The 22,944-nt window shown below is 41.0% G+C and overlaps 1 protein-coding gene across 11 annotated transcripts in view; it reads left to right on the top strand.

The window, feature by feature from the left end:
• auts2a (activator of transcription and developmental regulator AUTS2 a) overlaps window positions 1-22,944 on the top strand; it is a 501,602-nt gene that overhangs the window by 229,626 nt on the left and 249,032 nt on the right. For all 11 annotated transcript variants that reach the window (XM_028467010.1, XM_028467008.1, XM_028467009.1 and 8 more), the window contains one exon: window positions 14,440-14,541. In XM_028467010.1, coding sequence (XP_028322811.1) covers window positions 14,440-14,541 — 102 coding nt within the window. The remainder of the gene's footprint in view (window positions 1-14,439; window positions 14,542-22,944) is intronic.

Below are 22,944 nucleotides of genomic sequence, written 5' to 3'. Positions count from 1 at the left end.
TCTTGTTTTACGACTTGATAACGACAGATGTGAACTTCAGGAAGGTGGCTAAATGAGGACGTTTACAGCAGGGATTAGCGATAGCGGCGCGGGCCCCAGGCAGGCACCCTGGGTACGTGGAGTAAGAAACGTATATCCTGTCATTAGGTTTTACAGCCCCCTCCAATCCCAGGTAAGACGCTATCATTCTGGCTGGCTTGTAGCAGCGTGTGAGCCACAGCATGGGGCTGGATTGGCACATCCACCTGCTTACCACAGACCAGCTAATGACAGTCTGACCTTCACTTTAGCTGCTCTGATACAGTAATCAGATAATTAAGTTTACCCAGATCTCTTCCCATTTCTAATTAAGGGTGTAAATCTTAATCTCACATGTCCTCTAATGATTCGTGGTAGTTGTACTGATATTAATATTAATTTAAAGGGCTGGGCAATATATTGAGTTTTCTATTTTGGAAAGATACAAAATTACAATATCGCCTTTATCAATATGTTTTTACTTTATAGCTTATTTTGTACTGAAAAACTCATTGTAGGATTTAGCATTAAAAGCACAGTTGGATTATTACTGAGTGCATCCTAACCCAGACCTTCCTTTAAACAAGCCACACTACAGAACTCACTCACACGTGCTGTCGCTTATAGTAGAAAAAGCCAAAAATGGCACATATAATGCAGCATTTTTCATCAGCAAATTTAACCTAATATTGTATTTGTGTTAAGACTTTGTGTTAAAAATGTTGAGATTAATATCGTATATCGTCATTTTGAAAAAAAAAATATGGAGATGTGAGTTTTGATCCATATTTCTCTGCCCTACTACTGTATATAGTGCCTGGTTTTAGATATACCAGATACCACAGTTTCCACACCTGCTCCACTGCATTTCCATTTAGAGCAGCAGAACAGAAACACTGCTCTAAAGTAATAAATATTAACAATAATAATGGCTTAAATTTATATAGAGCTTGAGATGAGATTAAACTAAAAGTGATTTACATAAACTATTATTCATTCACATCAGTCATACAGTATGAAGGAAACACTTAACCAACCTGTCCAGTTAGGAAGCATCACTGATTGTGAATCAATTTCACCTGTTGATGTGAAAATGAAACATATTGTGCAGCTGTTTCTTAATAAATGTCCCAGTGCCATTGTGTATTTTGTTGTCAAATGTATTTTTGTTGTTCTTTTGTGTATTTTTCAGTAATTTTGGTTCTCTTTCTGAGTCGTTTTATGTATTTTTTGTTTTCCCTTTGTGTATTTTTTTCTTCTTCTTTTTGTTGTTTGTGTGTTTCTCTGTTAATTTATGTTTTGTAGTAATTTTGTGTATTTTTTAATGTCATTTTGTTCATTTACTTTTGGGGTCACTCGTTGCCCAAGTTTGTGATACACACACAAGTTTTTATTTTTATGTTTTTTTTTACTTAAAGCACCGTAATGTTATTTTAGCCTGTGTGGCATTTTGCATCAGCAAATTTACCCCTGAATTGTCTTCCTGGTAAGACTTTATTATCGCCCACCACAAAGTGGAAGGTAGATATAGGTTTGGGCTCTGTGCGTCCGTCAGTCCGTGTTAAAGGGGACAGCTTTCATCAGAAACTGTTTAAGATAAGATAACCAAATTCAGTGTGTGGCTTCAGGGTATCAATACCTTGATGGAGTTCGAAAATGAGAAGCGCACAATTTCTTGCCAATTTGAGGAAAGTAATTGAAATATGAATTTTGCTCCAAATCGCCCAGCCCAATTAATAAGCCCAATGCACTGCATGCTATTATACAAAGGTTTCTATATTCTCAGTTCACCTACGGCTCTGGTTCCTCTCACCCTTATATAATGTGCACTCTGCTGCACAAAAAGACCCCCTTTCCCCTAAACCTAGAGTATTTGTCTATCATATTACCAACACACATGAGCCCCACACAAGGCTTGACCCAGTGTTAAGTGTCTGTGCTAAATTTCATTGCCTCCATCTACTGGAAGGCCTGCCAATATACTGGCAGCGAATTCCTGGAGGAAAATAAATGGCAATAAAAAAGAGGAATGATAGCCCCTGCAAGCCGATAGCAGAGGGCTTTTTCTCTGCCGTCTTTTTTTTTTTTTTTTTCAGATCGCTCCTTTATTGATGCTGCCCGGCTCGGGGATCTGTGATTTGGCACATGAACTGCGACTTTAGTTTGATGACTGTTTGAAAGCCATTAGTGAAGTATCGACGTTGCAACACAGCTGGGAAATTGTGTAATTAATTGCATGCAAATTCCTTGGTAAAATGGTGATGAGCACTCATCTGGGCCAGTAAAAGTCTGCCTCTCCTTTGCATTTTAGGGAAAGAATGCAGTAGGAGTGTTCTCTTGCTTCCCGTCTGCTGTACTTGGGAAATGTTAGAGCTCAGGGAATTGGATATGCGTTAAGTGCGCAGGAAGGATATTTTACTGGCACGATGGGCTACTATAACAAGATGTTCAGATATGATCTGAGAGAGTCAAGGTCTCCCATTGCTCTTATATTCCCCCCTCCTTCACCCTATCACCACCATCACACTATTTCTCCACCCGCTCAGTTCATTATTAAATCTGGAAAGTGTCCCCATAACTCAATCCACTGGCCTACAGCATTATATGACCATTTGTGAGAGGGGTGATTGCGACGCAGGGCGGAGGATGGATGTTAAAAGCATATTGATTTGTCTGTAATGTCGTCATAGATCAGAGATTTATGGCAATATATAAATGCAGCCGCAAGCTCTAGTAGCCTCCAGTCTGTGGTGGAGGAAATGGAGTCCTTAGTATGACTGATGAGATCAAGACAGTGCTCTCAACCATGGCCCCCACCCATCTCCCATATGAGCTTCCATTTCCCACTCTTCCTCCTCTCAGGACGCTCTCACCCTGCGGCTGCAGGGACTAGTCCTCAGTGGCTCCGTATCTCAGCTTTGGCTTCACATTCCAGCACAGAGCCTAAAAAGCCTCCTCTGTGGCCGGAGATTGAACAGAGTGGGAGCATTCAGCGTCACTGATCTGTCCCTCGCTGGAAAAATGATGTCTGACAAGGTCGCCAGAGATCACTGCCACACATTGATGCTGGAGAATTGAGAGGAAATTGAGCCTCTCCATGGTTAGATACCTAGTTCCTCCGATAAACTGCTTGTCAGGCTGTGTGCGAGTGACAACTCAACTGCGGACAAACAGTAGGTTTTGGGATAAACATGCCAAGTAGTCTTAATATCATTTAGGCACAACAACAAAAGAGCATGTGACATCCGTGCTTGAGCTGAAGAAATAAAGGGAGATATTAGGGGTTATTATCGCACTGCACGCGTCTGACCTCATTGTGACACACAAAGCTAACAGTAAGCAAATCTGGGACAACAGAAGCCAAGTGCTGATTCTCAGTGACAGGCTGTGAGCAAGGGTGGCAGAAGGGGTTATGGGTGACGAGAGGGCCAGGCGGGGCTCCTGTCTATGGCAGTTAAAGCAGCTGGGCCTCAGAGCCAAGCACAGGGTCAGAGCCAGGCCACACTGGTGGGTGCAGCCACACAGCCTCTGTCAGGAAGATGACGGAGTGCCCGATCTAAGCCCTCTCTTACAAGCCCAGACCAACATTCAGCTTTATTTTCACATTAGAGTCACATCACATCAAGCTAACTGTGAGCTAAACGAGCCCAGCAGTTTCCAACTGCTGTTGTCGACCAGCCCAGGGTGGTGTTTGAAGATGGGCCGACTGTGGGCTTGATGAGATGCACATGCTAGCAGGGGCTTAATTAGCGATGCTTAATGTGGTCCAGCGTTTGACAGTGATGTATTTGGAATGTGGAGGCGAGCGGCTGCGCTGTATGAAGTCGGCAGAAACTCGTGAAGTTGTTCTTTTTCACTGCTCGTCATAAAGCTCCAAGCACTTTAATGGCACTGGTTTAAAAACCTGTGAAGGCAGCACAAAGGAGAGATTCAAAGAGTAGTCAGTGGATACTGAAAGGATTCAACACCCCTGCAGGAAAGAGACAATTTATAATCAGCCTAGGTAGTGGATTCTCTATAAAACTTTCATGGTCCTCCCTCTGTGGCGAGCAGCCATAAAACTTCCCACATGAGGGACTTGTTAATTTACTTGTTAAAGCAAATTAAAAATTTATAAATGCTTTTAGGTAAATGAGATCCTCTTTCATTGCAGCCCTTGTGGGATTCTCTCTGCCAGATCCTGAGAGGACAGGTTAGCTGTTGTGAAGCAGAAGAACAATAAAAGCTGTTAAACTGTTCCAGGTTTTATTACCGGCGAGCTCTGCAGCTGCTATAACGCGTAACTAAGAGAAACCAGGAGCCGACGGCTACAGGATACCACGGAGGACGGTTCTCTCTTCGTCTCTTTCTGTCTGTTTGGTAGTGGGAGGGATGGGGTGGGCGGGCGGAGCTGCAGGGGCAGGTTGTTGTGTAGGGCTCTGTTTAAAAAGGCCTTTGTGGTTAGATTTGTTAGCGTGCCTGCTTTTGTACTTGATTGCATTGAGTCTGTAGAGCAGCCCTTGAGGATAGGTCAATACACTTGTAAAATTCCACCACGGCCGGTGCGAGCACTTTGCAGTGAGTGAGAAAATAATTGACTCCACATGTTGGAGATGATGTTGTAACAGCTGAACATTTCTAAGTTAACACATTTACACACAGTAAAGGTGTTAGATCAAACATTCTTACATCTTGAGTGGAACTTAATTGCTCTTTCCTGTCATTGCATTACAGTAAGGGCAGAATTCTTCCTTAATTTGTTGTCTTTCAGTTACTGTAAATGTTGTAGACATTCAGTCGATGGTTTTCTGAACTTTTTGAATTTTACACAGAAATGTTGTGACTTCCAATGTCCCAAACCTACGACCACAACATATAAAGAACAAGCCATCAATGTAGAAACATGTGTGAATCATACTGTGTGCTGTAAATAGTATAAGGTTGTGACCAAAAAGGCTTTCCCTAATCATACTAAAACAAACTGCCACTAGAACCTAGTAAAACACATGATCTGTTTACTTTTCTATCTATCTTTATCAACTACTGTATGTAGCTGACTGACGTTCTTAGAGAGAATGTTATGGACCATTACGACATTTGAGCTACTTATGCATGAGAATTGACCAGTCAAAGTAATTTCTTGGCACAATGTTACATTGTATAGGTTAAGCTTTTTTTGTCTTTAAAATGCCTTAAATCATTAAGATCGACCAACATTGTGGTATTTAGGACTTTACGAACAGTACTTATTCACTCAGGAATGGGAAAAGGGAGAAAGGCAAGTACACGTATTAACATCCTCCTGAAACAGTCCCAATCTACATTAAAAGGCTTTTTTAATCACTTACCAATGTTAGTCTCTAGCTGCTATTTAGCTTATTAGCCTCGTAGCACATATAGGTTCAGCTAGCTAGCTAATGTAACAGTTTGTTTCATTTGGATCCCCATTAACTGTGGTAATGCTCTGAAGGAGGATACGAACAATATAATATAAGAAAACTTACCTGACAGTGTAAGAGCATCACTGATCCACAAGATTGTGGTCAGTGCATTTCAGGTAGAGGTCATGGGGTTTTTCAAAACAAAAGCATCTCTTTCTCCTATTAGGTTTTTTTTTTTTAATTTTTTTGTTTTGAAGTTAACCTAAAGTTTTGTTCGTAGGCTCTAATTGGACAAACACACAACAAACCTTTTATTGTCGGCTATAACACAGAAGACCACACATGAGAACACACGGTTTCAGTTTGGTACGCGGAGTGGAAGGAGATGGGACTTAATCACCGGTAAATAAAGCCCAGTAAAAACAATCACCAGGAATATATACAGTATTTGCTCCCTGGTAAAGATAGTAGCTCTAACAACCTGTAAAATGATAAAGTTTGTGATATTACAGCCTCTGTTTGCAGTACAGGGAGACATTTACTTTGTCTCCGGGTTCTAGTGCCAGCCCGTCCGGTAAAGCATGTTCCATTTACCGAGGTTCATGTGTGTTTAATAAGTCCGTGTGTGTCTGTGAATGTCTGCACGTTGATGCTTCCGTCCATCCACTCTTCGTTTTATCCATATCTTCTTATTAAATAAATAGTCTGGGCGGCCATCACCATGTCGTCACCAGCGCGTCATCGTGCATGCGCAGAACGGCCGGAATTAGCTTAAAGGGTCATTAAGTGTTTTCAAGATAGAGGAATTCGGAATTGAAATCGGAATAAACCAGCCACCTAATTCGGATTTAAGTTTAATTCAGATTTAAATTAGCATTAGGAATTAAGTGTTTACAAGGTGCCATTTTGAACACAGCCTCAAGGGTGTAAAGAGCCAGAAAATGTGCAGCGCATCCCTGTGCTGTGTTTCAAACCCTTTCCTGGTCAGCTTTCTTACTACGAATGGATATTTTATCCAGTTTTAAAATGATGTACTGTACGAGGTCGGTTTTCCAACATGGTGAAATTAGGTTATTATTGGCATTCAATACATATTTGGCTAAAAATGTGCGATTTTTGACCAAAGTCGTTTAAATTAATAAAGCTCTTTAGCGGTTGGTTTGGCAGTTGGATTAGACATTTAAAAATATATATATTTCAACCACTTTGTCATTAAGAATGGCCTTTGACTAATATTGCGTAGTTTGTGCATTTCTTTCGGTTAAATACTCTTCAATGTTCATATACAAACACAGGAGCCACAAGCAGGCCCACCTATTATTTAAGAAGATTTTAACGGGGATTGTTTTGTTTCAGGGTGTCTAAAACTATCAAGTTGTTGTATTCATGTTTAGCAGCTGAAATTCACAACTGGCCACTTCTGGTCCGAGGTTACAAAGGCCACTTATTTTATACAATAACTTTCTATCTTCAATACTCCATATATTTTTCTAGTGCTGGTCATTATTCATAGCTGCATTTAGTTTACTGTAACCTTCGACCTGAACTCAATGCAGCTCACGGCTGAGATGTTGGATTGATCTACTGACCGTTATCTATGTTTTCTGTATCTTTGGTCAAGGCTTGTGAAGAGCTGCCTTTACTCTGTCACAGGAAATCAGTTTTATAGCGCTAAATAGAAAGCTTCTCACAGCTCATTTGCATGTCTAGAGGGTGTCTAAATTAGACATCATTACCTATAACAGCAACATAAATTGTCCATTCTGTAACAAATGTAATAATTGTTTATTATGCTATTATATTATTGGTGCAAAACTACAGTCTATTCTGCACTTCTGTGGTACCAAACCTTGCCTGTTTGGTTAAACATCTTGACAACACAACCACCATTTAAGTATTTAGCTTCAATCAGCATTTTCAATTGTAACTCCAAAACAGCATTGGAATTGGAACAAAAAAGGTAATAAACCAAAGTCTTAGTAAAATGATATCCAAAAGGGGTGGGGCTAATCCCACATTTAAGAAGCTTTCCCATTATTTCTGTTTTTTTTGGTAAACTGAATGAAATATCTTTCATTTGTAGCACTATCATCTGGTACATGGAGCCTGGACCTAAAGCCGACTGAGATCAATTCCACATCACTTCTAACAAGCTTTGATATGGATCAATAAAGTATGTGACAGGTGTAAGACTGTCTCCTAACAGCAGATCTCTCTCGATCTAGGCAGTGACAGTTTGGACTCCATCAATGTTTTACTAGACCAAATAAACACTGCATTTCAACACACAGGAGAGTATTATTAGAAACGTTGTGTGATATTCTGTCCTTTTGTCTTTTGCACTGTTTGAAATAGTTTCAGGAAAACCACAATAGATCCATTGTTGGAGCTGTTTTCACCTGCACTTGGAAATTACATGTGAACAAAAACTTTGATTTAATGAACAATTCCCAAAAATCAAAGCTCTCATTTTGCAGAAATCTTTATTTTTTTGTATTCTTGTTTGAGCAATCACACAATGTTTACTAAAGATGGCATGGAACACAATTTGACAAATAAACTAATAAAGTAAATAGATGCCTGTGGTCTTTACGTGTCACCTTTCTTATAACAAGAAAGAAAAACTAGATATCTCCATCTTTTCCATGTAGGTTTAAAAAATAATATAGTTATATAAAAAAAAAAAAGAAAATTGTACATAGCTTTATATATTAATTTCCATACCTACATACAACACATAAAAAACAAAATGTACCAAATATTAGAGGTGTTCCGATCCGATATTGATATCTGATATCGGTCCGATATCAGCCAGAAAACAAATATCAGATTATATCAGGCTACATCTAAAATTTCCAACATATATTATATTATATTTATTCAATTGTAGAATACTGTAGATATTATGTTGAAGGTTAAAATGTATGTAACCAATTGGTTGATAATAAATGGGTCAGTTTTTCTCATTGTTCTTGATCAAGCCTTTTCTCACATTCCACACGACAAAAAAAGTAATAAAATGATGTATGATTTGTGCAGATATCGTATCAATATCGGTATCAGCCAATACGCAAGGTTATAATATCGGTATCGTATTGGAAGTGAAAAAGTTGCAATTACAAATGAAACTTACAGAACTTCCTTAGACGACCTTATACAATTCTTCCCTTACCACGATAACATTAACTATATGCAACAGAACAAGGAGAGTCTGCTGAAGGGTGTGGGGTGCGTGTGAGGTGACAAACAAAACAAAAAAGTTTTTTTCTGATGCAGATGTCAGGGTAAAGGGTGTTTAACATGTGGCCAGCGACTCATATTTAGCATTGCTGAGTCTAATCTGGTCTGCAGAAGTGTTGTCTACATATAAAGATGTCTTTGATGAAGTGTATAAAATAAAGATGTGCAGATAAATAATAAACAACGACGGTTTGAAACTCGCTCCATTCCAGATAATGTTTGCCATGGTCATGCTTAGATAGAGGCTGTTGGTGGTGTTCCCTGAGACAGATGTGGCTACAGATGTAGCTTCCCTCCAACAGTTTGACTGTTGTTTGAGGAAATCTGGTTCTGTCCACCAAAATTAAGCAATATAGTTTTAAAAATGATTATTATTATCAACACGTTTTTTATTCAGTGTGCATATTCACTTCTTTGTACCATAATGGGACATTGCGTTTTACAGGCACCAATCTGTGGTCCCGGTATACAGTGTCACTGAGGTAAAATGAGTTTAATGTGGATCATAAAAGTATTATATCAAATAGTTTGTCCTACTCAGTGGTTAAACCATGCTGAGCTTTAGTGGCTTGCTTCCAAAGCACCACACTGGCTGCTGATTGAAAACAGTTGTGGATTCTCTACTTCACTAATTCCAGAATGGTAAAAGAAAATCAGCATTTGAAAAATCCTGCTTCATCCTCTAACATAGAACAGATTGTAGGAAAACAAGACCTCACTGTGTGGAAATCCATGGCAGATGCTTGTACTATTAGTTTAAATGTTTCATTAGACGCTGAGGTCATGCTGTGTCTTTAATCGTTGTGAAATTAGCCTCTGGAATAATAAAAGCCAAAGCCTATTATCTTCCTGTGAAGTTAGTCATTGCGCACACTACAGTGAGGTCAGTCAATTAATGCATACATATGCCCCAACCTGTGTTTTAATTATTGTCCTCGTGTTATTGCTGGTGCACGTCTCTCCCAGATCATTGGCGATTGCATTGTGGCTCACTGAGCTGCTTTCAAACTGCAGCAGACTTTTAAAAGCCTATAAAACACAGAAAATGACTGGCACGCAGTAACAAGTAGGAGGGATCGGCTCAGGTCGCAGAAAAAAAAAGAAGAGAAAAACCCCACAAAGCTTCTCATTTAGATTTTTCATCAGACAGGTCATTAAATTTCTTTGATGAAACTGACCACCGCAATCGCCTCCATTTACTTAAGTTGTCCATTAATCACTCCATAAAGAGAAATAAATCCCTCATGTGAAACCCAAAGAGGTGGAAGAGGACGAAGAAAGGAAGGAAAAAGAAAAAAACACAATTCACTGGAGTAAATTAAGGGAGCTCGGGGGAAATTAAAGGGAACGAGCTGAGGGATACGTTTTCAAATAGCTGTGTAATCACGTCCCGAACAATGTAATAGCAGTGAAAGATGAGCTGATCTTTATTGGAATGTCTTTATTAGATATGTTCTTCAGACATTACACACTCCTAAATCTGTGCAAGATTTCTGATTTCATGGAGTACTTACCCAGTGATACAGCAGCATACAGATGGCCTGATTATGTCCTCCTCCCAGCACAGTCACTTTGATAGCACACTGATTATTAAAGGACACATCTCTACATTTCTCACACACTTACTTGATTATAGCCTTCCTTAAGCCCTCCATACATACGAGTCTGCTTTGGACATGGAATATTAAATGGAGGAATTAGTGGTGACTTTCTGTAGATGCTAGGACTGGGAATTTAATGCGTTTATTGCAATTAAATAATTGCAGAAAAATAACTCCCAAAAAAAAAAACAGTTGTTTTTTGCACTCCAAACAGCGTTCTCATTTCACAGGTATCATACGCATAATACTGATGCACAGACTATAGGAGAACCGATAGAAATCGTTAGTCGTTATTTTATGAAAACACTGGATAAACAAGCTCTAATGAGCTACGGCCGGGCCCGCGGAACTTCTCTGCGCCAAATAGCGCGTACCATCTTCCCAAGAATTCAATTCAATTTCAATTCAATTTGATTTATTTAGCGCAAATTACAACAGTCATCTCAAAGCGCTTAACAAAATATAGTCTATCGTAATGGTAATGACAAACCCAACAAGATCCACATGAACAAGCATTTAGCGACAGTGAAATGACTCGGTTCCATCGAGAAAAACAAATGAAATTGTGCGACGTTAAACTGTAATCTACGTTGAATTGCCGTTGAAATGATGGTAAATGGACTTGATTTTATATAGCGCTTTATCCCCACACTGAAGCAGTCCCAAAGCGCTTTACATATTAGCTCATTCACCCAATAACTCTCACATTCACACACCAGTGGGACAGGACTGCCATGCAAGGCGCTAGTCGACCACTGGGAGCAACTTAGGGTTCAGTGTCTTGCCCAAGGACACTTCGACACATAGTCAGGTACTGGGATTGAACCCCCAACCTCTCGATCAGAAGACGACCCACTACCACCTGAGCCACGGTCGCCCATGATTTATCACACAACTATGTTCTGATAAATTTAGAAATTACCGGAAAAGGGGGTGGGCCCTCGCCGCCCCCCCCCCCCCCCCCCCCCCCAAAAAAAAAAAAAAAAAAGGTATCCGAGAGACTCTTCGCATCCGCTCATAGAATGTCTATGTCAAACTACAGTCCGATTCAAACAAGCTTTAACGGAGTAGTAGTCATGCTGAAGATGGGGCCCCCGGGGGCCCTCGTGGCACATATGAAGTAATGGGCCCATTCATATATTGGTATGTGTCAATGATTCGGTCCTACTAACTGTCGCAAATAAATGGAAATTGCCTAAAATAGGGGGGTGGGTCCCCCAGTATAATTGTAATCTACGTTGAATTATCTTTGAAACAACATATCACACGACTATACGCCCCCCACGCTATTTCAAAATAAGGGCTCCGAGCATCTCATCATATTCATTCATAGAGTATTCATACCAAACTGCATTCTGATCTAACGAGAACTAACGGAGGAGTCATATGAAAAACGGGACCCCCTGGTGCCCCTGTGACACGTATGGGGTAATGGGCCCCATTTATGTATTTGTATGTGCCAATGATTTGGTACCACCAAACGTTGTAATATTTGACTCGCAAATAAATGTGCGTGCATGTGCATATACAGTATGCGCATATACAATCTCAGTACGATGGGAACTCAGTACATGACACCGGACTAAAAACAAAAGCTTGGTTATGTGCAAATTGAGCAAGAAAGAGTTTGCTGATCACCAAAGCTCTTCTAGCCTCCACTACTACCTTAATGCTAAACATGTAGCAGCTAGCACGGACATTCGGACAGTGCTAGCTGCTGGATGCTCCGAGCAGACAGTGTCTCCAAGCCACACTGGACAACATGACAGGGTTCAGAGACAAAATGAACGAGTCCATGAGTAACAAATGAACAAAGTCAGTGGATAAATGATTGTAGTGGACAGTCGACCACTCTCACTGGTAGAGGATGTGGGCGGGGCTAGAAGCGCTGCTCCAGATGTCTGCGCCGTCTTATCAACTGCTATACGGGGAAGAAAATCTCAAACTAAATTCATCAGCTTCATCGGTTGGTTTGTTTATTTCATACCACAGATATTCTAACTACTTATCTGGAATGCTCTGTATTATTATTGAATTTTTTTTTAAATGTTATTACACAACAACCAGTTTGTTTTAGAAAGATTACAAAATATCCTGAAACATATTAATACAGTTACTAAAATGTCAGTTTGTGCTTTGTGACCAATGCAATCAAAATATTATTTATTCATATTACACATTATGTTAGCACTCTTAATATATATATATATATATATATATATATATATATATATATATATATATATATTAAGCTCATTTATTGTTTTCATTGATTCAGGGCTCAGTGATATATTGATATTCAAGATATAGTGAGTTTTCTATTTTGGCCATATTATTATTACAATGTTGCTTATATATATGTATGTATATATATATATATAATATATGTTTTATAGCTTATTTTGTATCAAAAATACTTGTTTTAGGAGTCGCTGCTTTCATTACTTCTCAGAAGACCACGAAAAGCTCACTTACAACCTACACTACAGAACTCACTCACACGTGCTGTCCCTTATAGGAGAAAAAGCCAAAAGTGGCACATATTGCGCAGCTGTTTGTTAATAAATGTGCCTGTGAGCAAATTTAACCCAGAATGGTCTTTCTGGTCAGACTCAATTTGAATTAAAATGATCGAGATTTATATCGTATATCGCCATTTTGAGAAAAAATATCGAGATATGAGTTTTGGTCGATATCATTGCCCAGCCCTAGTCATATACCAAAATCCATTTGAATTGGAGAAAAAAAAACATTGCTTCTTGTGTCAAATATTATTAGTTAAAATCTCAAATTAATTAGAATATTTAATTTAAATCTAGTCCCACCACTAGTAGATTTACATTCTTCCTTCCATTTGTGTGTGAGTGAGTGAGTTCCTAAATGCATGAATGTGCTGGCCCACTGCTGTCAACAGGGACACTGGGTGGTTAATGAATATTATAGGTCAACTTGTTTTGATGAATGAGCCCATACACAGGGACACTGGCAGCATTCAAGGCCATGTTTTCAAGGATCAGCTCCCAATCCAGGACAGATGAGGTATTATTGGCCATTTTTCTCTCTGAAATTATGTCAAATCCCCTTCGGACAAACTGGCATTTACAAGAAAAAGAGGGAAAAGGTGCACTGGGTTTTCTGGGATAAACCATTCCAGTCCAGGCCAAGGTCTGAGTGTTTCCTCCCTCTTCTCCTCCAGCACCATGCATGTTTAACGGTGAGCACAGACAGTGTAACGGGCCCACGAGGCGCTCCCACAGCTGAGACTCTCTTATCACATTCAACACTCTGGTGAATCCACCCGCCTTCAACCCATCATGCAAGTCTCCCAAGGAATAGGATTCTTTTCACACCACTAATGGCTACCAAAAAGGGGACATTTTCATTTTAATTACCTGCTCAGCTCAGGGATTGTGTTGCTATTCTCTCACTCTGTGCCCTTTTCATCATGCTAAATGATAGTCAAATCCTGAAAAGAGAAAAAAGGCTCCATTCAAAATGAAATCTGCTATTCAGCCATGTCCCGACCGTGTCCCTTTCCTCCTATGTCGGAGACAGACAAGTCGCTGCTCCTCTTTTTAGGTGATGGAGTAGTCGTTCACAGCTTCGTCTCATAAAGGCAGCGTTTTATGTGCCATCAAATAAAACCTGCAGCATTCGTCTGGTCTCAGAGCAGCAGAAGAGACATCAATCACAGACTTGGACAGGGAGTACAGACGAGACCAGACTCAAGTTTTTTACACTCCCCGGAGTCTTTTATTGTGCTCCAGATTTTGAAGCATCCTCCAATGCTCACGGATTGGCACGTCGCTCTGTTTTTTTTTTCCTGCCGATTCGCAGCATCTTGGGCAGGATGTGTAGAGGATGACACTCGCTGAGCTCCTCCTGCCTCAGCATGTGGTGTCTGCTTGGAAAGGATTGTAGCTCCATTTGAAGGTTTTTGAGAGGTCTTTGTCCCTGTTCTCTCTTTCATAGGCAGAGAGGAGTTTCACACTGCGAGATCAGATGGCGTCTATCGTTGGCAAACACACTGACCACTGAATGGGCTCAGAAACATGACAGATTTACACAGATAGCGCCGCCGCTCCTGCCAGATTTTACATATTCATGAACCCAATTCTGTGGGGGTGCTTTTCCTCGCCAGATCTCCAGACTGCAGCACTGACAGTTTTGCTTCATTGTATTAACCCTTGGTCTTCTTCCTCTCTGTTTGTGTTTTACAGCTGAAGCCGGGGCAAAACAACTGCAAGGACAGCGACAGTGAGAGTGTGGGCGGAGCCACCAAGCCTTCCATCAGGAGCAGCTCCAGAGACAGACTGACTGATGTGAGTACATGAACAAGCAGCAGGTGACAGCAGCTCACAGGTGGAGGGAGGACGACTCCTGACAGGGTTTAAGGGGTGACAACATGTCGCTAAATCATGTGTAGGGATGGATACCTTTCACATTTGAACCAAATATTCCAATTTGCCATATTTATTTCTTATGATAAAAATAACAATAATAATAATAATGATAACAAATTTTAACAAATATATCAAACCAACATCTGTTTGTACTGTATTAACATTTGTCTCACAAACTTCTTATAACTATAACTATATGCAGTGTTTTTTTTTATTTTTATTTATTATAATGCAAAAATTATATAGCAGCTGTATGTGACAAAGCTCTATATTGTGTGTATTTCACTTGCAAAAGTGAACCCATTAAAACAGACAGAAATGTCCGGTATTAAAGAGAAGACCCACGTCTCTCGGCTACCCCTTTTCGACTAAAAGAACCAAGTTTTAGTTTAGTGCTATTGTTAGTGCCAGAGCTTAGTTCAGTTAGGATCACTTTAGTAAAATTGTTTATTAGCATGCAGGTTAGATATTTGCGGTAAGGCTCTGTTCTTGGACCTCTCTGCCATTCCAGCTGCTGCGTGGAAAGCCTCAATCTTCTATGAGCTACACGGAGAGGCATAAGCAGAGAGAGCGGTCAGCAGGACCTCCTGGAACAGAAGCAGAGATGTTCGAGGCCAACAGAAGACACGTTTAATTAGACAGAAGAGAAGGAGCTGGGGTACTGGTGGGTTGCGAGGCGTTTCCGGACTAAGCGTGCAGAAGTAGGCGTGTTGTTGCTGGATGATTAACTGAATTAAGGGATGGATGCTGTCCGTTGTTACAGCTACTGACAGCTGAAGGGGTGGGGCTAACTTGAGTTCTGTGCCTGTCTGAACTAACGGGATGCTGACTTTGGTTCTCATCCTGCTTATCCTAAGAACCGTGTGTGCAGAGAAGCCTGTTCTGTTTATTTGGCCTGTGCAGCTACGAGGTGAAGGAAGAGTCTGATTAAAGAGCAGAGCGAGGAGCTCCCTTATACTTTCTCTTTAATTCCGGACATTTTTTTCTGTTTCATTGGGCTGTTGGACACAAGAGCGTGTGTGTGTGTGCGCACCACAGAACCAGGAAATATCTCTGCGCTTCTCTTCAGACGTAGCCCTGAAGCCCTAAGCAGCTTGTTCTCCAACTCTCCTGTGTCGTACAGCAGCTATTCAGGACTGAAGCTACATTCACATGAAGCCTTACGACTTCTTTCTATCAGCAATCGCTGAACCCACAGCAACTGCCGTCATTACGCTCCTCTGTGTGTAATGTTGTGTTCAGGTACTGCACAGGAAATCTCCTTCTCTTCCACTTCCTCACAGTTACAAAGATGCATTTAGGTGCTGAAACATGGTACCGTTTGATTTTACGTGAATTGGTACCAGGTAGTACTGAATGAATTTGGTTGGTACCGAAAGTACAGAATTCGGTACCATTCCTACTCATGTGTTTTGGTCAGTCACATTAAATAGTGACATGTGTAGCTTTTGCTTGTGTGGATTTCCTTGAACAAAGAGCACAAAATGACAAATGGACAGGAAGTAAGACACAAATGTGAACCATTCCGTATTTGTCAGGGTTCACTTGGTGTTGAACCTTTGAAGATGTTCCTCAGCTGAGCACTCTGTGCTACATGTTAAACTTCCTGAGTGCACTCAAGGAGTTCTTCAGGTGAAGAGGACTATTTACTTTCTCACACACACACACACACACACACACACACACACACACACACACACACACACACACACACACACACACACACACACACACACACACACCACACACACACACACACACACACACTCACACAAAAGTTGAGTTAAACTCTTAAATTCTTAATGACTATTGAAAATAAACTAGCAGCATAACAGAATTTCTTGTGATGGAGCTAAAGGCAAGTGTTAACTGGCAAAGGAAAGTGTGTGTCTGTGTGTTGTGCGTCCGCTCGCCCTGCCACGTACTCCATGCTGTAAAGCGAGTCGACTCTGGAGACCTCACAGCCAGACTTCAGCTCCTGCTCTTTGATTTTTGTGTGGAGAATCTACAGCGAAGCGATCAGATATCTGGCCATGATTAAAGATGTCATTTGGGGGGCGAGCAAGTCTTTGAGAAAGACATGGCTGAACAACTGAAGCAAAACGGATTCTCCATGTTGCTGCACAATGCTTGACTGGGCATGAAATGAAATAAGTAATTTGATGTTGACAACAGAAATTGAAATGATACTTGCTGATTTCTGTCAGACTGCACTGTGGAGACGATACACCTGAATGCCAAGATAAATTGTGCTGGAACAAAAGGAAGCAGCTTTAGAGCAACCTGTGGATGAACGATCCATCTGTAGCTGTTTGATAAACATTAACCCTTTCACTCTGTCATTTCTCAACATAAGATCTAAGATTTAAACAAACAATGGTTAAAGGGTTTCATAACAAGGCCGCTCTCTATAGCTCAGTGGGTCTCAACCTTTTCAGCCCACGTCCCCAAATAAAGGTTCCAGAAACTGGGGACCCCCACGGTAGCTGAAGGTGGTTGAACACAGACATCAAGATTGAAGAACAGTCATGTGGAGACAGGGCCGTCTATAAGGGGAAATAAAGGGGAGAGATTTTTGGGGTCCATCCATAAAGTCAGAAAAATGATGGTCCATTGTTCTATGAATCTGTGAAAACCACATTTATTTATTCATCTGAATAATATCCACTGTTATTAAAGATGTTTATTATTATTTGTGCCTTATTATATAATCATCTTAAAGATGTAAACCCATGTTTTAATCAGAAATAAAATGGGTTAAAAGAAGTGGGATTTTAAAAAACACAGAAGTTGGTTAAATTACAGCAACAGAGAAAGTGGTTAACAAGGGTTCAAAGTGGCAAATATGGGGGGTATTGGGTAATGTGATTTAAAAACTACGAACAATTAGTTTAAACTGGCAAATAATGGGCATGACAAATCATGAAGTTGGTAAAATTGCCAAAAATAAGCTTGAATTATTTGTGAAAAGAGGGTAAAAGTGACAATGAGGGGTCAACATATTTGTCATTATGTGGGAAAAGAGCCAAAAATGTAGTAATGGGAGTAATGTAACAAAAAGGGTAAAATATGGAAAGTTTGGTGTAGCTGCAGAAAAAGGGTAAAAACAAGCAAAAATGGGCTATAATTGTTCAAAAAATATTCTTAGTTTTTTAAAGGCATCTGGCGACCCCCTCTCATTGTCTCGTGACCCAAAATGGTGTCCTGTCTCCAAGGATGTGAACCCCTGCTATAGCTAATCATGTCTATTGTGTCTTTGACTCAAGCCTTAAAGTGATGCTTAACTGTATTGGGCACTTTTATTTAAAATAATAATATCTGATTTCTCTGGAGTACAAGTGTGCTTTTGTTGGGCTTGTATAAAGAAAGCTCTCTCTGTGTTCTCTTCCACCTGAGCTGCCCTTTCAGCCACTCAGCGCACCCAGGAGAGAGGAAGGGAACTACGCTCCTGCTTCACCTTCCTTCATCCGGTCAAGACACCCCACAGGAGACCGAGCATGTCTTTAGGAGAGCTGCTGAAAGCTGCGTAGACAGACTTTTACCCCCTCCCCCCCTTGTCACTTTAGATGGTCGTACTGCGGCTGGCTTTATGTCTGGTCCCTGCAGGTTTGTGAACAAGTTGCCTCCAGCTATGCTGTTAATGCCCACTTCACACATCACAGGAGGTGGAAGGAATGAAGGAATGTACTGTAGGAAGTTTCATCTTGAGCTAAATTACTTTTGCTTTGAAACTCAAATGTTTAGCAAAGTTCATTATTGTTATCTGCAAATTGAAAAGCCATCTTTGAGCCTCTCGTTGTTCTGCACTTTGCTCCTGAGAGTCTCTGAGGTTCACTTAACCTCTGAGGTCTGTAGCTACTGACTCCACAGAGAGCATCCGCTGTTCCGACATCTGTTGTTATTATCACCATCTCCTTCTCCTTTGATATAATAACTACAGTTGAGTGTCATGGACTTTTAACGCTGTTGGAAACCAACTACTATGACCATGTTTATGTTAGGGGTGACCAATTGTTTTGACGAATGTTAGTAGATCTCTTATGCTTGGGTATGTGGTCAGCTTTAGGCTTGACTCAGGGAAAATGACACCCCCTGCCTTTTATGGTTGCGTGGGCTGTACCAATGAAACAACCAGGCTGCTCATGATTGGGCAAGGGACAGGCGCACGCTAGCGGCTGGGAAAAATAACATCACTTAGGGGGCTGAGAATCCACCAAGGAAAATGAGGATGTTTGAGAGAGCAGAGGCAAGGGAATCACATTGACCAGTAGTTCTTACAAAGCCACCAGTCAAATCAGTCGATTGAAGCACAGCAATGGGAACAAAACCACAGTTCGCAGAGCATCAGCACCCATGTCATGTTGATACGACCGCAGAAATGCCAGTTTAGGATTCTACCCAGGCTGTCATTGCCCAATCTCGTCAGATGTCAGAAGCTAAGCAGGCTGGGATTGGTTAGTAGTTGCATGGGAGACCACTGAGAATTTCAGGTGCCACAGTGGAGTGGCAGTTGCTCTAGTGGTATCTGTCATTTTGTCCTTAGGCAAGACACCTCACCCACATTTCCCAGTATGAATGTAGTGTGCATGAGTGTTGGCCTCGCTTCCGTCAGTCTGCCCAAGGGCAGCTGTGGCTATAGTAGCTTAAACCGCTAAGTGTGGAGTGAAAGAATAATGCCATGTAATGCGCTTTGAGTGACCAAAATAAGGCGCAATATAAATTCAATGCATTATTATTATTATTATTATTATTATTATTATTATTATTATTACTATTATTATTATTATTATTATTATTATTATTATTATTATTATTATTATTATTAATAATAATAATAATAATAATAATAATAATAGTTATATTAAACAGGAAGAGATCAAAGAGGACAGACAGAGTATGAAGTGGCCCAAAGCTGCAGATAGGAGAGAGTGGGAAACAGTTAACGGACGCAAGCTCAGGATTGATCACCCTGTAGCTGGCCACCTTTGATGAGGTTGTCTACTGATAAAGGCTGAAACACCCCATGATTCAAAGTAATGCTACTGATGATTTGTCCAAAAATGTACATCCTTCCCATAACTGAGACACAGCTCCCACGCCACTCTCAATTGGTAAACCTCATCAGACTACCATCTTTTGGCACAGAGGACAGTTTAACATCACGTCCCGTGTTTAATGATTCGACACTCACATGGGTATGGAATAGACAGGAATAGCCTAACGCCAGTACTTGGAAAGGTGCTCTAAAACATTTGGCAGTGTGGTGTCACTCATTAGTAGCAGAGAGCCATGTGAGACCGCAGCAAGCTTTACACAAACTGTTCATTACACCAGTGGTTTGCTAATGGTATTTGCTGAAAGCCCCTCCCTCCCCTCAGGGCAGGACTACGCTCTGATGAAGCAGATGAACCGAGTCAGAGGTCAGAGGAGATCAGGCCTGGCAGCCCTCTCTCTCTCTTCCTTCCTCACTCCATCCTGCCAGCTCATTAACGCCTACAAATGGCACATCAGCTCGGCTGTGTTTGTTTCAACCCCAAGCCCCGGCTAAATTGGCAGGCTTAGCCGCATTTGCTCTGAAGCTCAGGGTTCCCTTTTTGGGTTTGTTTGAAGCCGACATGGCAGCCACTCCCCCTCACGTCCCCCATCACACTCCACCCCTTCAGTCTGGGTGGCAGGCATTCAGGCAGGCGGCGGTCCTGAGCAGAGAAAGTCTGCTGGATCAGGGAGGGCAGGGAGCTCAGGATGAATCACTCCTGTTTAGTCTCTGCAGCACGGGGTGAAATGCCATCATTACTGGGCTGCCTATCAAATAAATTGGCAATTACAGGCTTGGGACTGCAAGTAAACAGCATGTTACTCCGTTTTTTCCCACCCTTTGCTCTTGATGAGAGGCGGGTGCTACAGAGAGAGGTTCCACAGTGACGGGTCGGAGCCCGCCAATCACTGTAAGCCTTTGTGATGAGAGGCACGAGAGCCTGACTGTAATGATCTACACAATGTGGCTGGATTTACTTCTTGTTGTCACCTGTTTAAAATGTTCTGCTGAGAAAATCCAGTGTCTCAGACAGAAACAGTCAATGCAGTCCAATTCTACTCAGCATTCTGTATTATGGTTTCTCAACATTGAGTCATATTTTGTGTGGGGATCCATTTAGAGTGAATTATCACTTAAATTAAGAGGCGATCTTTATCCATGTTTTTCCAAGTGGTTAACTAACTGAGTCAAAGAAAAATGTGAAAATAGTGGCTTTCTGAAATCCAAACCTCGAGGTTCTGGCTCCACTCAGACAAGACGCTCTTTTCTTTCTTTTGCTTTCTTTTTTTTCTAAAACAGGGTTTGAAAGTCTTTTTGTAATGAAACATCTGGAAGTGATGTTGTTAAAAGTCAAGCACACAATATTTCCATGCTTTTGAAGCGGTTTCAGACCAAACATAGCTAACGTCTCATACGCTAGTAAAACTAAACTCTGTTATTACTGGCTTTGTTAGGAAAACAGAACTGCTGGGCCCTCGCACAGTGAGTGTAGGCCCAAACCATATTAAACCCTCAAATTACAGATGTTGGCAAAAAGTATTTTGTTGTTGTAAAGATTACTGTTATTATTACATTTGCTGGAAATTACTAATGCTGCAAATAACTTTTGCCCATGACCTTGTCCTGAGCTCCCATTGATACTAAATCTATCGACTGCTTCCATAATATGACCTGAACTGGTCTGCATCACGCTCCGTCCATCCTCCATCCTAGCAGTTACACTCTCCAATTATTTTTTGACACTCTGATATAAATGAGGTCACAGCCACCCGACATGTCCAGATACAGCGGGCAATTTGCTCCAACACAGAACTTGTAATTGCTTGCATCAATTATCAGTCTCCTTCTCGCTCTGCCTCTCAATAATCTGAAATACTACAAGCATTTAGATATGGAAGCAGGAATGTTGTACCTATAATTAGCTCATTATCATGGGATGGTTCTCTCTGTTGAGACACCAGTGTGCACCGAGTGATGCTTTGAGATGAGCAGCAGACAGCGCAGGGATTACTTGACAGTCTTTTGACTGTTTATCGGCTTCTCAACGGTCTCCTGCCAATACATCATGATTGCTAAAGAACACACAAATTAGTATTGCTATTGTTTTTCAGTTTTCTGTTTTGTTTTCAGACCCAATTTTGGCAGCATACTGGTTTCTGCAGGGGAATGTGCATTCAATGAATTCATTCTTTCTGATGTTAAAAAAAAAAATGAATCATTCCACCTCTTGGGGACCAAACCTAAATTTTTTTGGTAATCACGGGTTTTAAGATGTGACTGTGGAAGCATCTGCCTGACATTTAGTGCAGGAATTTGCAAAATGTGTAGATGGCCTGCTTTATTATCTTGAAATCTCCATATTTGTTTTTGCTGTCTGCTCAAACCTGCTTCCCATGCAGGAAATGTCCCTTCCCATGTTGTCCATTTATTGGATTCTTTCCAATTTTCCCTTTTAAGGCCTGGAGTGGAGTCTGACACATCGCACCTTGGAAAGGTCTAGCTTGATGGCTTGTCAAAGAAAGTGCTACCGGCACAAAAGGCCCTCAACCTCATTTCGCTGGAGTTTACCTCAGAATCCAATACACTTAGAATGTACTGTGATAATTAGGCTGTAGCAGGCACAGTGTAGTTGTGCATATTGTCAGTCAGAGCAAACATTTCAGCTGCCACAGTGTTTGTCTTTTATTTTAAGGCTCTGAACAGAAATGGAAATGACTGGATTGGATGAATTGTACATTTTTTCTGTACTTATGATACTATAGATGGATCAAAATCTGGGTCTTTACTTGATGAAAGTGGTGCAGTAAAAACTGTTAGCGGATCCTGAATCAGTGCACTCCCTGACTGCGGCGGATGATAAATCTATTCTCATGGAAGATTAATGGACTGGAGAAGTGGTGTTGAATGTCATTGTTGAAGGTTGAAAGTATTGAGCGCTTGAATCCTATCCATATGTTTTCAGGAATGACATAAATAGGCTCAGCTGGAATCCATTTTGACTTATCAAGCATAAAGCAGTGCCAGAGCCGTGCGGTACTTGCCAAGTTTTCAAGCTCCGAGGCTCCAATAACAAATCCTATTCCACATAATTTCCACTGAAATTGGCTATGGCTATGCACTGTTGCCTGTTTTTGCTTTTGCGGTGAGTCCCACTCTTGGCTACACATTACTTCCGCATTCCCTGTAACCCAACCCTGTAACCGCAGTGTTTTGATGTAATAGCAGCTCTGGTGAGGGAGCCTCTTCTCTCTTTGTTCCAGCCTTTGCAGCGTGGAGCCTGTTCTGGT

Source organism: Gouania willdenowi, chromosome 14 (assembly GCF_900634775.1).
Source record: "Gouania willdenowi chromosome 14, fGouWil2.1, whole genome shotgun sequence".
Taxonomy (NCBI): domain Eukaryota; kingdom Metazoa; phylum Chordata; class Actinopteri; order Blenniiformes; family Gobiesocidae; genus Gouania; species Gouania willdenowi.
This window is presented reverse-complemented; position numbering and strand designations above follow the sequence as displayed.